Source organism: Nerophis ophidion, linkage group LG14, assembly GCF_033978795.1.
Source record: "Nerophis ophidion isolate RoL-2023_Sa linkage group LG14, RoL_Noph_v1.0, whole genome shotgun sequence".
In the NCBI taxonomy this organism is placed as follows: Eukaryota; Metazoa; Chordata; class Actinopteri; order Syngnathiformes; family Syngnathidae; genus Nerophis; species Nerophis ophidion.
Genome location: NC_084624.1, coordinates 49,627,017 through 49,640,025, shown reverse-complemented (window position 1 = coordinate 49,640,025; position 13,009 = coordinate 49,627,017). Strand labels below are relative to the sequence as shown.

The following is a 13,009-nucleotide window of genomic DNA, read 5'->3' as shown; positions in this document are numbered from 1 at the left end:
AAAATGATTTTAGGATTTTTAAACAGATATACCTTTTTACCTTTTAAATTCATTCCTCTTCTTTTCCGACAAGTTAAATCTGTGTTCAAGTAAATGTATATTTTTATTTTAAATAATAATAAATACATTTTAATTTAATTGGGGCGGTATTGCTCGGTTGGTAGAGTGGCCGTGCCAGCAACTTGAGGGTTGCAGGTTCGATTCCCGCTTCCGCCATCCTAGTCACTGCCGTTGTGTCCTTGGGCAAGGCACTTTAGCCACCTGCTCCCAGTGCCACCCACACTGGTTTAAATGTAACTTAGATATTGGGTTTCACTATCTAAAGCGCTTTGAGTCACTAGAGAAAAAGCGCTATATAAATATAATTCACTTCGCTTCACAATTCTTCATTTTAGCTTCTGTTTTTTCGACGAAGAATATTTATGAAATATTTCTTCAAACTTATTATGATTAAAATAAAAAAAAAATCGGGCAAAGCTCAAAAATCTGTAGAATCAAATTTAAATCTTATTTGAAAGTCTTTTGAATTTCTTTTAAAATTTTTGTTCTGGAAAATGTAAAATAAATAATGATTTGTCTTTGTTAAAAATACAGCATGGTCCAATTTGTTATATATTCTAACAAAGGGCAGATTGGATTTTAACCTATTTAAAACATGTCATCAAAGTTCTAAAATTAATCTTAATCAGGAAAAATTACAAATGATGTTCCATAAATGTTTTTTTTTATTTTTTCCAAAAGATTCGAATTAACTTGTTTTTTTCTTCTTTTTTTCGGTTGAATTTTGAAGTTTAAAGAGTCGAAATTGAAGTTACAGTATGTTTCAAATTTGATTTTCGTGTTTTTCTCCTCTTTTAAACCGTTTAATTAAGTGTTTTTTTCATAATGTATTCCCTACAAAAAACTTTCCGTAGAAGGAAAAAAAAAAGTATGACGGAATGACAGACAGAAATACCCTTTTTTTGTGTGGATATTTATCTATTTCTGTATATATTTATTGTGAGAAATCATTAAGATGATCTGTGTTTCCACAAAGATAAATATCATTAATTATTAATAATAACAGAGTTAAAGGTAAATTGAGCAAATTGGCTATTTCTGGCAATTTATTTAAGTGTGTATCAAACTGGTAGCCCTTCGCATTAATCAGTACCCAAGAAGTAGCTCTTGCTTTCAAACAATGTAACAAGGTTTTCCAAAATAAAATCAACTCAAGTTGCGGAAAAAAAAAAAATGCCAACATGGCACTGCCATATTTATTATTGAAGTCACAAAGTGCATTATTTTTTTTTGAACATGCCTCAAAACAGCAGCTTGGAATTTGGGACACGTGTGTGTGTAAAGGCCGTAGATATTATGCGACTGGGACGGCATGCAAAGGCAGTGTCTTTAGGGTTTAATGGCGCTCTGTACTTCTCCTTAAGTTCGTGTACCGAAACCGATAATTTCCGATATTACATTTTAAAGCATTTATCGGCCGATAATATCGGCAGTCCGATATTATCGGACATCTCTACTTTATGTACACATTTTCGACGTCCTGTCCAATACTTGATCGTAATTGATCTGCCGGGGGTGTATATTGTCGCGTCCCGGAAGAGTTAATGCTGCAAGGGGTTCTGGGTATTTGTTATGTTGTGTTTATGTTGTGTTACGGTGGCGGATGTTCTCCTGAAATGGGTTTGTCATTCTTGTTTGGTGTGGGTTCACAGTGTGGCGCATATTTGTAACAGTGTTAAAGTTGTTTATACAGCCACCCTCAGTGTGACATGTATGGCTGTTGACCAAGTATGCTTTGCATTCACTTGTGTGTGTGTAAAGGCCGTAGATATTATGCGACTGGGCCGGCACGCAAAGGCAGTGTCTTTAGGGTTTAATGGCGCTCTGTACTTCTCCTTAAGTTCGTGTACTGAAACCGATAATTTCCGATATTACATTTTAAAGCATTTATCGGCCGATAATATCGGCAGTCCGATATTATCGGACATATCTACTTTATTTACACATTTTCGACATCCTGTCCAATACTTGATCGTAGTTGATTTGCAGTGGGTGTATATTTTCGCGTCCCGGAGGAGTTAGTGCTGCAAGGGTTTCTGGGTATTTGTTCTGTTGTGTTTATGTTGTGTTACGGTGGCGGATGTTCTCCTGAAATGGGTTTGTCCTTCTTGTTTGCTGTGGGTTCACAGTGTGGCGCATATTTGTAACAGTGTTAAAGTTGTTTATACGGCCATCCTCAGTGTGACCTGTATGGCTGTTGACCAAGTATGCCTTGCATTCACTTGTGTGTGTGTAAAAGTCGTAGATATTTTGCGACCAGTCCGGCACGCAAAGGCAGTGTCTTTAAGGTTTAATGGCGCTCTGTACTTCTCCTTAAGTTCGTGTACCGAAACCGATAATTTCCGATATTACATTTTAAAGCATTTATCGGCCAATAATATCGGCAGTCCGATATTATCGGACATCTCTACTTTATTTACACATTTTCGACGTCCTGTCCATTACTTGTTCGCAATTGATCTGCAGGGGGTGTATATTGTCGCGTCCCGGAAGAGTTAGTGCTGCAAGGGATTCTGGGTATTTGTTCTGTTGTGTTACGGTGCCGGATGGTCTCCCAAAATGTGTTTGTCATTCTTGTTTGCTGTGGGTTCACAGTGTGGCGCATATTTGTAACAGTGTTAAAGTTGTTTATACGGCCACCCTCAGTGTGACCTGTATGGCTGTTGACCAAGTATGCCTTGCATTCACTTGTGTGTGTGTAAAAGCCGTAGATATTATGCGACTGGGCCGGCATGCAAAGGCAGTGTCTTTAGGGTTTAATGGCGCTCTGTACTTCTCCCTACGTATGTGAACCGAAACCGATAATTTCCGATATTACATTTTAAAGAATTTATCGGCCGATAACATCGGCACTCCGATATTATCGGACATCCCTACTTTATGTACACATTTTCGACGTCCTGTCCAATACTTGATCGTAATTGATCTGCAGGGGGTGTATATTGTTGCGTCCCGGAATAGTTAGTGCTGCAAGGGGTTCTGGGTATTTGTTCTGTTGTGTTACGTTGCCGGATGGTCTCCCAAAATGTGTTTGTCATTCTTGTTTGCTGTGGGTTCACAGTGTGGCGCATATTTGTAACAGTGTTAAAGTTGTTTATACGGCCACCCTCAGTGTGACCTGTATGGCTGTTGACCAAGTATGCCTTGCATTCACTTGTGTGTGTGTGTAAAATCCGTAGATATTATGCGACTGGGCCGGCGTGCAAAGGCAGCGTCTTTAAGGTTTAATGGCGCTCTGTACTTCTCCTTACGTCCGTGTACCGAAACTGATAATTTCCGATATTACATTTTAAAGCATTTATCGGCCGATAATATCGGCAGTCCGATATTATCGGACATCTCTACTTTATGTACACATTTTCGACGTCCTGTCCAATACTTGATCGTAATTGATCTGCCGGGGGTGTATATTGTCGCGTCCCGGAAGAGTTAATGCTGCAAGGGGTTCTGGGTATTTGTTATGTTGTGTTTATGTTGTGTTACGGTGGCGGATGTTCTCCTGAAATGGGTTTGTCATTCTTGTTTGGTGTGGGTTCACAGTGTGGCGCATATTTGTAACAGTGTTAAAGTTGTTTATACAGCCACCCTCAGTGTGACATGTATGGCTGTTGACCAAGTATGCTTTGCATTCACTTGTGTGTGTGTAAAGGCCGTAGATATTATGCGACTGGGCCGGCACGCAAAGGCAGTGTCTTTAGGGTTTAATGGCGCTCTGTACTTCTCCTTAAGTTCGTGTACTGAAACCGATAATTTCCGATATTACATTTTAAAGCATTTATCGGCCGATAATATCGGCAGTCCGATATTATCGGACATATCTACTTTATTTACACATTTTCGACATCCTGTCCAATACTTGATCGTAGTTGATTTGCAGTGGGTGTATATTTTCGCGTCCCGGAGGAGTTAGTGCTGCAAGGGTTTCTGGGTATTTGTTCTGTTGTGTTTATGTTGTGTTACGGTGGCGGATGTTCTCCTGAAATGGGTTTGTCCTTCTTGTTTGCTGTGGGTTCACAGTGTGGCGCATATTTGTAACAGTGTTAAAGTTGTTTATACGGCCATCCTCAGTGTGACCTGTATGGCTGTTGACCAAGTATGCCTTGCATTCACTTGTGTGTGTGTAAAAGTCGTAGATATTTTGCGACCAGTCCGGCACGCAAAGGCAGTGTCTTTAAGGTTTAATGGCGCTCTGTACTTCTCCTTAAGTTCGTGTACCGAAACCGATAATTTCCGATATTACATTTTAAAGCATTTATCGGCCAATAATATCGGCAGTCCGATATTATCGGACATCTCTACTTTATTTACACATTTTCGACGTCCTGTCCATTACTTGTTCGCAATTGATCTGCAGGGGGTGTATATTGTCGCGTCCCGGAAGAGTTAGTGCTGCAAGGGATTCTGGGTATTTGTTCTGTTGTGTTACGGTGCCGGATGGTCTCCCAAAATGTGTTTGTCATTCTTGTTTGCTGTGGGTTCACAGTGTGGCGCATATTTGTAACAGTGTTAAAGTTGTTTATACGGCCATCCTCAGTGTGACCTGTATGGCTGTTGACCAAGTATGCCTTGCATTCACTTGTGTGTGTGTAAAAGCCGTAGATATTATGCGACTGGGCCGGCATGCAAAGGCAGTGTCTTTAGGGTTTAATGGCGCTCTGTACTTCTCCCTACGTATGTGAACCGAAACCGATAATTTCCGATATTACATTTTAAAGAATTTATCGGCCGATAACATCGGCACTCCGATATTATCGGACATCCCTACTTTATGTACACATTTTCGACGTCCTGTCCAATACTTGATCGTAATTGATCTGCAGGGGGTGTATATTGTTGCGTCCCGGAATAGTTAGTGCTGCAAGGGGTTCTGGGTATTTGTTCTGTTGTGTTACGTTGCCGGATGGTCTCCCAAAATGTGTTTGTCATTCTTGTTTGCTGTGGGTTCACAGTGTGGCGCATATTTGTAACAGTGTTAAAGTTGTTTATACGGCCACCCTCAGTGTGACCTGTATGGCTGTTGACCAAGTATGCCTTGCATTCACTTGTGTGTGTGTGTAAAATCCGTAGATATTATGCGACTGGGCCGGCGTGCAAAGGCAGCGTCTTTAAGGTTTAATGGCGCTCTGTACTTCTCCTTACGTCCGTGTACCGAAACTGATAATTTCCGATATTACATTTTAAAGCATTTATCGGCCGATAATATCGTCAGTCCGATATTATCGGACATCTCTACTTTATGTACACATTTTCGACGTCCTGTCCATTACTTGTTCGCAATTGATCTGCAGGGGGTGTATATTGTCGCGTCCTGGAAGAGTTAGTGCTGCAAGGGGTTCTGGGTATTTGTTCTGTTGTGTTACGGTGCCGGATGGTCTCCCGAAATGTGTTTGTCATTCTTGTTTGCTGTGGGTTCACAGTGTGGCGCATATTTGTAACAGTGTTAAAGTTGTTTATACGGCCATCCTCAGTGTGACCTGTATGGCTGTTGACCAAGTATGCCTTGCATTCACTTGTGTGTGTGTAAAAGTCGTAGATATTTTGCGACTAGTCCGGCACGCAAAGGCAGTGTCTTTAAGGTTTAATGGCGCTCTGTACTTCTCCCTACTTATGTGTACCGAAACCGATAATTTCCGATAATATCGGCAGTCCGATATTATCGGATATCTCTACTTATTTTAGATGTTTTGTTCAGACTTTTTGATGATGACCGTCATTATTAGCCCTTACATTGTTGCCTCTCTTTGCTGATTGGTTGGAAGACATCTTATGTTCCACTGACTCGTGCCAAATTCAAGCACAAGTGGGCAAATGTGGTTTAAATCAGAATGCAGGATGATGATGTCATAAAAGCGGGTGTTGTGTCCGGCCAATGTGTGTGTGCGTGTGTGTGTGTGTGTGTGTGTGTGTCCATTACAGAGATGCTGTCCCGCGAGCCGTCAGGCCTGTACGTCCAGGAGAAAGTGACGTCCTCAGAGGTCCAGCGCCAGGAAAAGAAGGAGCAGGAGAGCCGCACGTCCGAGCCCACCAGGGCGTGGCGCTCCCAGCCCGTGTAGATCACGATGGCCTCAGACTTTTCGGGCACTAGAGGGTGAGGAGGATGAGTACATGACGGTCATGATTACACACTTTGTGTGTACACTATACTAGTGGGTCAAATGCCATCCATCCATCCATTTTATACCACTTTTCCCTTTTGGGATGGGGGGGGGGGGGGGGGGGGGGTGCTGGATCCTATCTCAGCTGCAATCGGGCGGAAGGCGGTTCTACACACTGGACAAGTCGCCACCTCATCACAGGCTAACACAGATAGACAGACAACATTCACACACTAGTGACCATTTAGTGTTGCCAATCAACCTATCCCCAGGTGCATAACTTTGGAGGTGGGAGGGGCCTATCCCCAGGTGCATGTCTTTGGAGGTGGGAGGGGCCTATCCCCAGGTGCATAACTTTGGAGGTGGGAGGGGCCTATCCCCAGGTGCATAACTTTGGAGGTGGGAGGGGCCTATCCCCAGGTGCATGTCTTTGGAGGTGGGAGGGGCCTATCCCCAGGTGCATGTCTTTGGAGGTGGGAGGGGCCTATCCCCAGGTGCATGTCTTTGGAGGTGGGAGGGGCCTATCCCCAGGTGCATAACTTTGGAGGTGGGAGGGGCCTATCCCCAGGTGCATGTCTTTGGAGGTGGGAGGGGCCTATCCCCAGGTGCATGACTTTGGAGGTGGGAGGGGCCTATCCCCAGGTGCATGTCTTTGGAGGTGGGAGGGGCCTAACCCCAGGTGCATGACTTTGGAGGTGGGAGGAAGCCGGAGTACCCGGAGTAGAACCCACGCAGTCACGGGGAGAACATGCAAACTTCCACACAGAAAGACCCCGAGCCCGGGATCGAACTCAGGACTACTCAGGACCTTGGTATTGTGAGGCACATGCACTAACCCCTGCCTTACCGTGCTGCCCGTTGGTCAAATTATTATTATTTTTTTAATTCAGACCAATAACACCTCGGAATTTGGATTAATCATGTTTAATCACACGTTATTTACCCGCCTGCAAAATTACAATGAACTTTAAAAAACAAAAAACAAAGAGCCCAATATTTGGACATAAATCCACTATGCGCAGTTAATGTAAAGGGGCACAAATCTGCATAATTTTTTGTGATTAATCACACGAGTTATTTCGTTATTCTCTAATTTATAATAAACGATTCACCCCTATTCAATATCCCACACTAATACCCCACTGTGCAATACGTCCGACACTGATTGTTATTTATTACTTTGCTACTCTTGTCTTGCTCTGTATTTTCTACAGTATGTTGTATAATCTACAGGATTGCTTCTCATTTTTAGTGGATAGTAGTGTATTTCAAATGTTATTTTTATTTTCTTTATTACCGTATTTTTCGGATTATAAGTCGCAGTTTTTTTTCATAGTTTGTCCGGGGGTGCGACTTATACTCAGGAGCGACTTACGTGTGAAATTATTAACACATCACCGTAAAATATCAAATAATATTATTTAGCCCATTCACGTAAGAGACTAGACGTATAAGATTTAATCGGATTTATCGATTAGGAGTGACAGATTGTTTGGTAAACATAAAGCATGTTATAGTTATTTGAATGACTCTTACCATAATATGTTAGGTTAACATAGCAGGCACCTTCTCTGTTGGTTATTTATGCGTCATATAACGTACACTTATTCAGCCTGTTCACTATTATTTATTTTAAATTGCCTTTCAAATGTCTATTCTTGGTGTTAGGTTTTATCAAATACATTTCCCCCAAAAATGCGACTCATATATGTTTTTTTCCTTCTTTATCATGCATTTTCGGCAGGTGCGACTTATACTCCGAAAAATACGGTACCTATTGTGCAATTTATTTATTTTTATCCCATATTTGTTCCCACTAACGCACATTGAGTTGGAGTCCTTAATCTAATTATATGCGAATATAATGACAATAAAGTCCGTTTTCTGCGATGAGGTGGCGACTTGTCCAGGGCGTACCCCGCCTTCCGCCCGATTGTAGCTGAGATAGGCGCCAGCGCCCCCCGCGACCCCAAAAGGGAATAAGCGGTAGAAAATTGATGGATGGATAAAGTCTGTTCCGTATACATCAGTTTTGGCTTGTTTGACTCGTGATTTTTTTTTTCTTTTCACTTTTTATTCAAAACAAAAACTAAAAATAGACAATGTAAATGTGTAGGGACGTACCACACTGCACTATGATAGTGCAGGTGTTCTCAAACGGGGGTATGTGTACCCCTGGGGGTACGTGGGATTTTTTTTTAAATATTCTAAAAATAGCAACAATTAAAAAAACCTTTATAAATACATTTATTGAATAATACTTCAACAAAATATGAATGTAAGTTCATAAACTGTGAAAAGAAATACAACAATGCAATATTCGGTGTTGACAGCTCGATTTTATGTGGATATGTTCAATAAATATTGATGTTAAAGATTTTTTTTTTTGTGAAGAAATGTTGAGAATGAAGTTGATGAATCCAGATGGATCTTTATTACAATCCCAAGTTGATGATTACTTCTATGTGTAGAAATATTTACTTATAATTGAATCACTTGTTTATTTTTATTTTTGCATATAACTAGAAATATTTTTTTTAAAAATCCCAGTACTCTGGAATGCCCTCCCGGTAACAGTTCGAGATGCCACCTCAGTAGAAGCATTTAAGTCTCACCTTAAAACTCATTTGTATACTCTAGCCTTTAAATAGACTCCCTTTTTAGACCAGTTGATCTGCCGTTTCTTTTCTTTTTCTTCTATGTCCCACTCTCCCTTGTGGAGGGGGTCCGGTCCGATCCGGTGGCCATGTACTGCTTGCCTGTGTATCGGCTGGGGACATCTCTGCGCTGCTGATCCGCCTCCGCTTGGGATGGTTTCCTGCTGGCTCCGCTGTGAACGGGACTCTCGCTGCTGTGTTGGATCCGCTTTGGACTGGACTCTCGCGACTGTGTTGGATCCATTGTGGATTGAACTTTCACAGTATCATGTTAGACCCGCTCGACATCCATTGCTTTCCTCCTCTCCAAGGTTCTCATAGTCATCATTGTCACCGACGTCCCACTGGGTGGGAGTTTTCCTTGCCCTTATGTGGGCCTACCGAGGATGTCGTAGTGGTTTGTGCAGCCCTTTGAGACACTAGTGATTTAGGGCTATATAAGTAAACACTGATTGATTGATTGATTTTTCAACAACTTTTTAGTTATTTTTTTATCTATTTTTTCCAAATAGATCAAGAAAGACCACTACAAATGAGCAATATTTTGCACTGTTAAACAATTTAATAAATCAGAAACTGATGACATAGTGCTGTATTTTACTTCTTTATCTCTTTTTTTCAACCAAAAATGCTTTGCTCTGATTAGGGGGTACTTGAATTTAAAAAAAATTCACTGGAAAAAAGGTTGAGAACCACTGTGAGAGTGTATACAGAACATTATTATTCCTTATTATGTCCTCGCAGATATTGAACGCGTCACTGGAGAGTGTGAACTGATGAATGATGCTAATTTGCTCTTGCACACTAAATCAATAATTGACAGCGCTGGAAATAAATGTGATTGCGGGGAGATGTCAGACCTCTGCTGCAACATCTTCATTAAGTTACGTTTGTCTCCAAGCACCCACAAGCGTGCACAAATACTTTTGCGCGCCCATCTTACGCCGACATGTCAATTAAGGCAGAGAGCTAATTGAGCAATTAAAGTTCAATCAATTAATCCCTCACTCAGCCTCTCGTAACCTTTGCCTTCATCAAAAGAGAGGACGCACGTTGTCATGGCGATAAAGACAAAAGTGCACGGGTTTACCTATTCCCAGGACGACGAGCGAGGCCAGCGCCACCAGGGTCAGCATGATGGTCTGCGGCGAGCGTGGAGATTCCCACCGACACGGGAGAAAAAGGCGCACACGGCGGGAGGGTTCCACTCGGCGAGGAGTGGACAGAGATGGGTGCAGGGAGCCGGGACACCAGGGGACAGCAACGGGAGGCCTGGAAGCAGCCGGCGTGTTTATAGGCGGACACACCCCTCGCTCCCGAAGGCCAGGACCCCTCCTCCACGGGGGCAAGGGAGGACATCAGTCCACAACACACACTACCCTCACCCGGGTGGACCGGAGGGAGGGACGAGTTAACCCCTGAGGTGAAAGGTCACTTGAAAACCAGCATTTTTCATTTTTTTTGGGCTTCTTGGATGTGACCTTGAAGGGCGCTCGCCGAACCTGCAAGGGAAAAATATTCAAAACGTGAATGAGAGGAACTAGTCAAATTAATGACCAATAGATACATGTAAAATATATCGAAATGTATATTAAAATATATATGTATTTTTTAATATTTTCAAAATAGTAATTTAATGCAAAGCTTGCAAAATAAACACATTTAAGAAAAAAAAAATGATACTTTTTGTGGTGGGAAAAAAAAAATAAAATGATTAAGCACCTTGCAAATTTGTGTTTTGCGATTCAAAAAATGTGTTTTGTTTTATTCAAGGAACTAGTCAAATTAATGACAAATATATACATGTGAAATATGTCAAAATATATATAACATTTTTGTTATTTATAAATATCATCAAAATATGAATTTAATATAAAGCTTGCAAAATAAACACATTTGGGAAAAAATTATCTCTACTTTTTGTGGTAGAAAAAAACAATAACATGGTGACGCACCTTGCAAGTTTGTGTTTTACGATTCAAAAAATGTGTTTTGTTTTATTCAAAGAACTAGTCAAATTAATGACAAATACATACATGTGAAATATGTCAAAATATATATTGAAAAAATGTGTATTTTTTATTATTTTCAAAATAGTAATTTAATGTAAAGCTTGCAAAATAAACACATTTAAGAAAAAAAAAATCATACTTCTTGTGGTGGGAAAAAAACAATAAATGATTAAGCACCTTGCAAATTTGTGTTTTACGATTCAAAAAATGTGTTTTGTTTTATTCAAAGAACTAGTCAAATTAATGACAAATATATACATGTGAAATATGTCAAAATGTATATTGAAATATATATGTATTTTTTAATATTTCAAAAATAGTAATTTAATGCAAAGCTTGCAAAATAAACACATTTAAGAAAAAAAAAAAGGATACTTTTTGTGGTAGAAAAAAACAATAACATGGTGACGCACCTTGCAAGTTTGTGTTTTACGATTCAAAAAATGTGTTTTGTTTTATTCAAAGAACTAGTCAAATTAATGACAAATACATACATGTGAAATATGTCAAAATATATATTACATTTTTGTTATTTTTAAATATTTTCAAAATATGAATTTAATATAAAGCTTGCAAAATTAACACATTTGGGAAAAAATCTATTCTACTTTTTGTGGTAAAAAAAACCCAACAACAATAAAATTATAAAGCATCTTGTAAGTTTGTGTTTTACGATTCAAAAAATGTGTTTTGTTTTATTCAAGGAACTAGTCAAATTAATGACAAATACATACATGTGAAATATATCAAAATGTATATTAAAATATATATGTATTTTTTAATATTTTCAAAATAGTAATTTAATGCAAAGCTTGCAAAATAAACAAATTTAAGAAAAAAAAAATCATACTTTTTGTGGTGGGAAAAAAACAATAAAATGATTTAGCACCTTGCAAATTTGTGTTTTACGATTCCAAAAATGTGTTTTGTTTTATTCAAAGAACTAGTCAAATTAATGACAAATACATACATGTGAAATATGTCAAAATATATATTGAAAAAATGTGTATTTTTTATTATTTTCAAAATAGTAATTTAATGTAAAGCTTGCAAAATAAACACATTTAAGAAAAAAAAAAATCATACTTTTTGTGGTGGGAAAAAAACAATAAAATGATTAAGCACCTTGCAAATTTGTGTTTTACGATTCAAAAAATGTGTTTTGTTTTATTCAAAGAACTAGTCAAATTAATGACAAATATATACATGTGAAATATGTCAAAATGTATATTGAAATATATATGTATTTTTTTATATTTTAAAAATAGTAATTTAATGCAAAGCTTGCAAAATAAACACATTTAAGAAAAAAAAAATGATACTTTTTGTGGTAGAAAAAAACAATAACATGGTGACGCACCTTGCAAGTTTGTGTTTTACGATTCAAAAAATGTGTTTTGTTTTATTCAAAGAACTAGTCAAATTAATGACAAATACATACATGTGAAATATGTCAAAATATATATTAAATCTTTGTTATTTTTAAATATTTTCAAAATATGAATTTAATATAAAGCTTGCAAAATAAACACATTTGGGAAAAAATCTATTCTACTTTTTGTGGTAAAAAAAACCCAACAACAATAAAATTATAAAGCATCTTGTAAGTTTGTGTTTTACGATTCAAAAAATGTGTTTTGTTTTATTCAAGGAACTAGTCAAATTAATGACAAATACATACATGTGAAATATATCAAAATGTATATTAAAATATATATGTATTTTTTAATAAAAATCATACTTTTTGTGGTGGGAAAAAAACAATAAAATGATTTAGCACCTTGCAAATTTGTGTTTTACGATTCAAAAAATTTGTTTTGTTTTATTTAAAGAACTAGTCAAATTAATGACAAATACATAAATGTGGAATATGTCAAAATATATACTAAAAAATATGTATTGTTAAATATTTTCAAAATAGTAATTTTATGTAAAGCTTGCAAAATAAACACATTTAATAAAAAAAAGAAAATACTTTTTGTGGTGGAAAACAAACAAAATGATTAAGCAATTTAAAAATGGGTGTTTTATGATTCAAAAAAATTGTTTTATTCAAGGAACTAGTCAAATTAATGTGAAATATGTCAAAATATATATTGAAAAAATGTGTATTTTTTAATATTTTCAAAATAGTAATTTAATGTAAAGTTTGCAAAATAAACACATTTAAGAAAAAAATAAAATA

General features: G+C 38.0%; 1 protein-coding gene across 3 annotated transcripts in view; it reads right to left on the bottom strand.

Moving 5' to 3' along the window:
• Window positions 1-10,139, bottom strand: part of LOC133568801 (myelin protein P0-like) — a 34,649-nt gene extending 24,510 nt beyond the window's left edge. The window contains exons 1-2 of one of the 3 annotated variants that reach the window (XM_061920944.1): window positions 9,903-10,139; window positions 5,975-6,141 (exon numbers count right to left, since the gene is read on the bottom strand). In XM_061920944.1, the coding sequence (XP_061776928.1) occupies window positions 5,975-6,141; window positions 9,903-9,948 (213 nt within the window). In that variant the 5' untranslated portion in view covers window positions 9,949-10,139. The remainder of the gene's footprint in view (window positions 1-5,974; window positions 6,142-9,902) is intronic. The other 2 variants (XM_061920943.1, XM_061920945.1) reach the window with 2 other exon arrangements.
• Window positions 10,140-13,009: the final 2,870 nt, after the last annotated feature.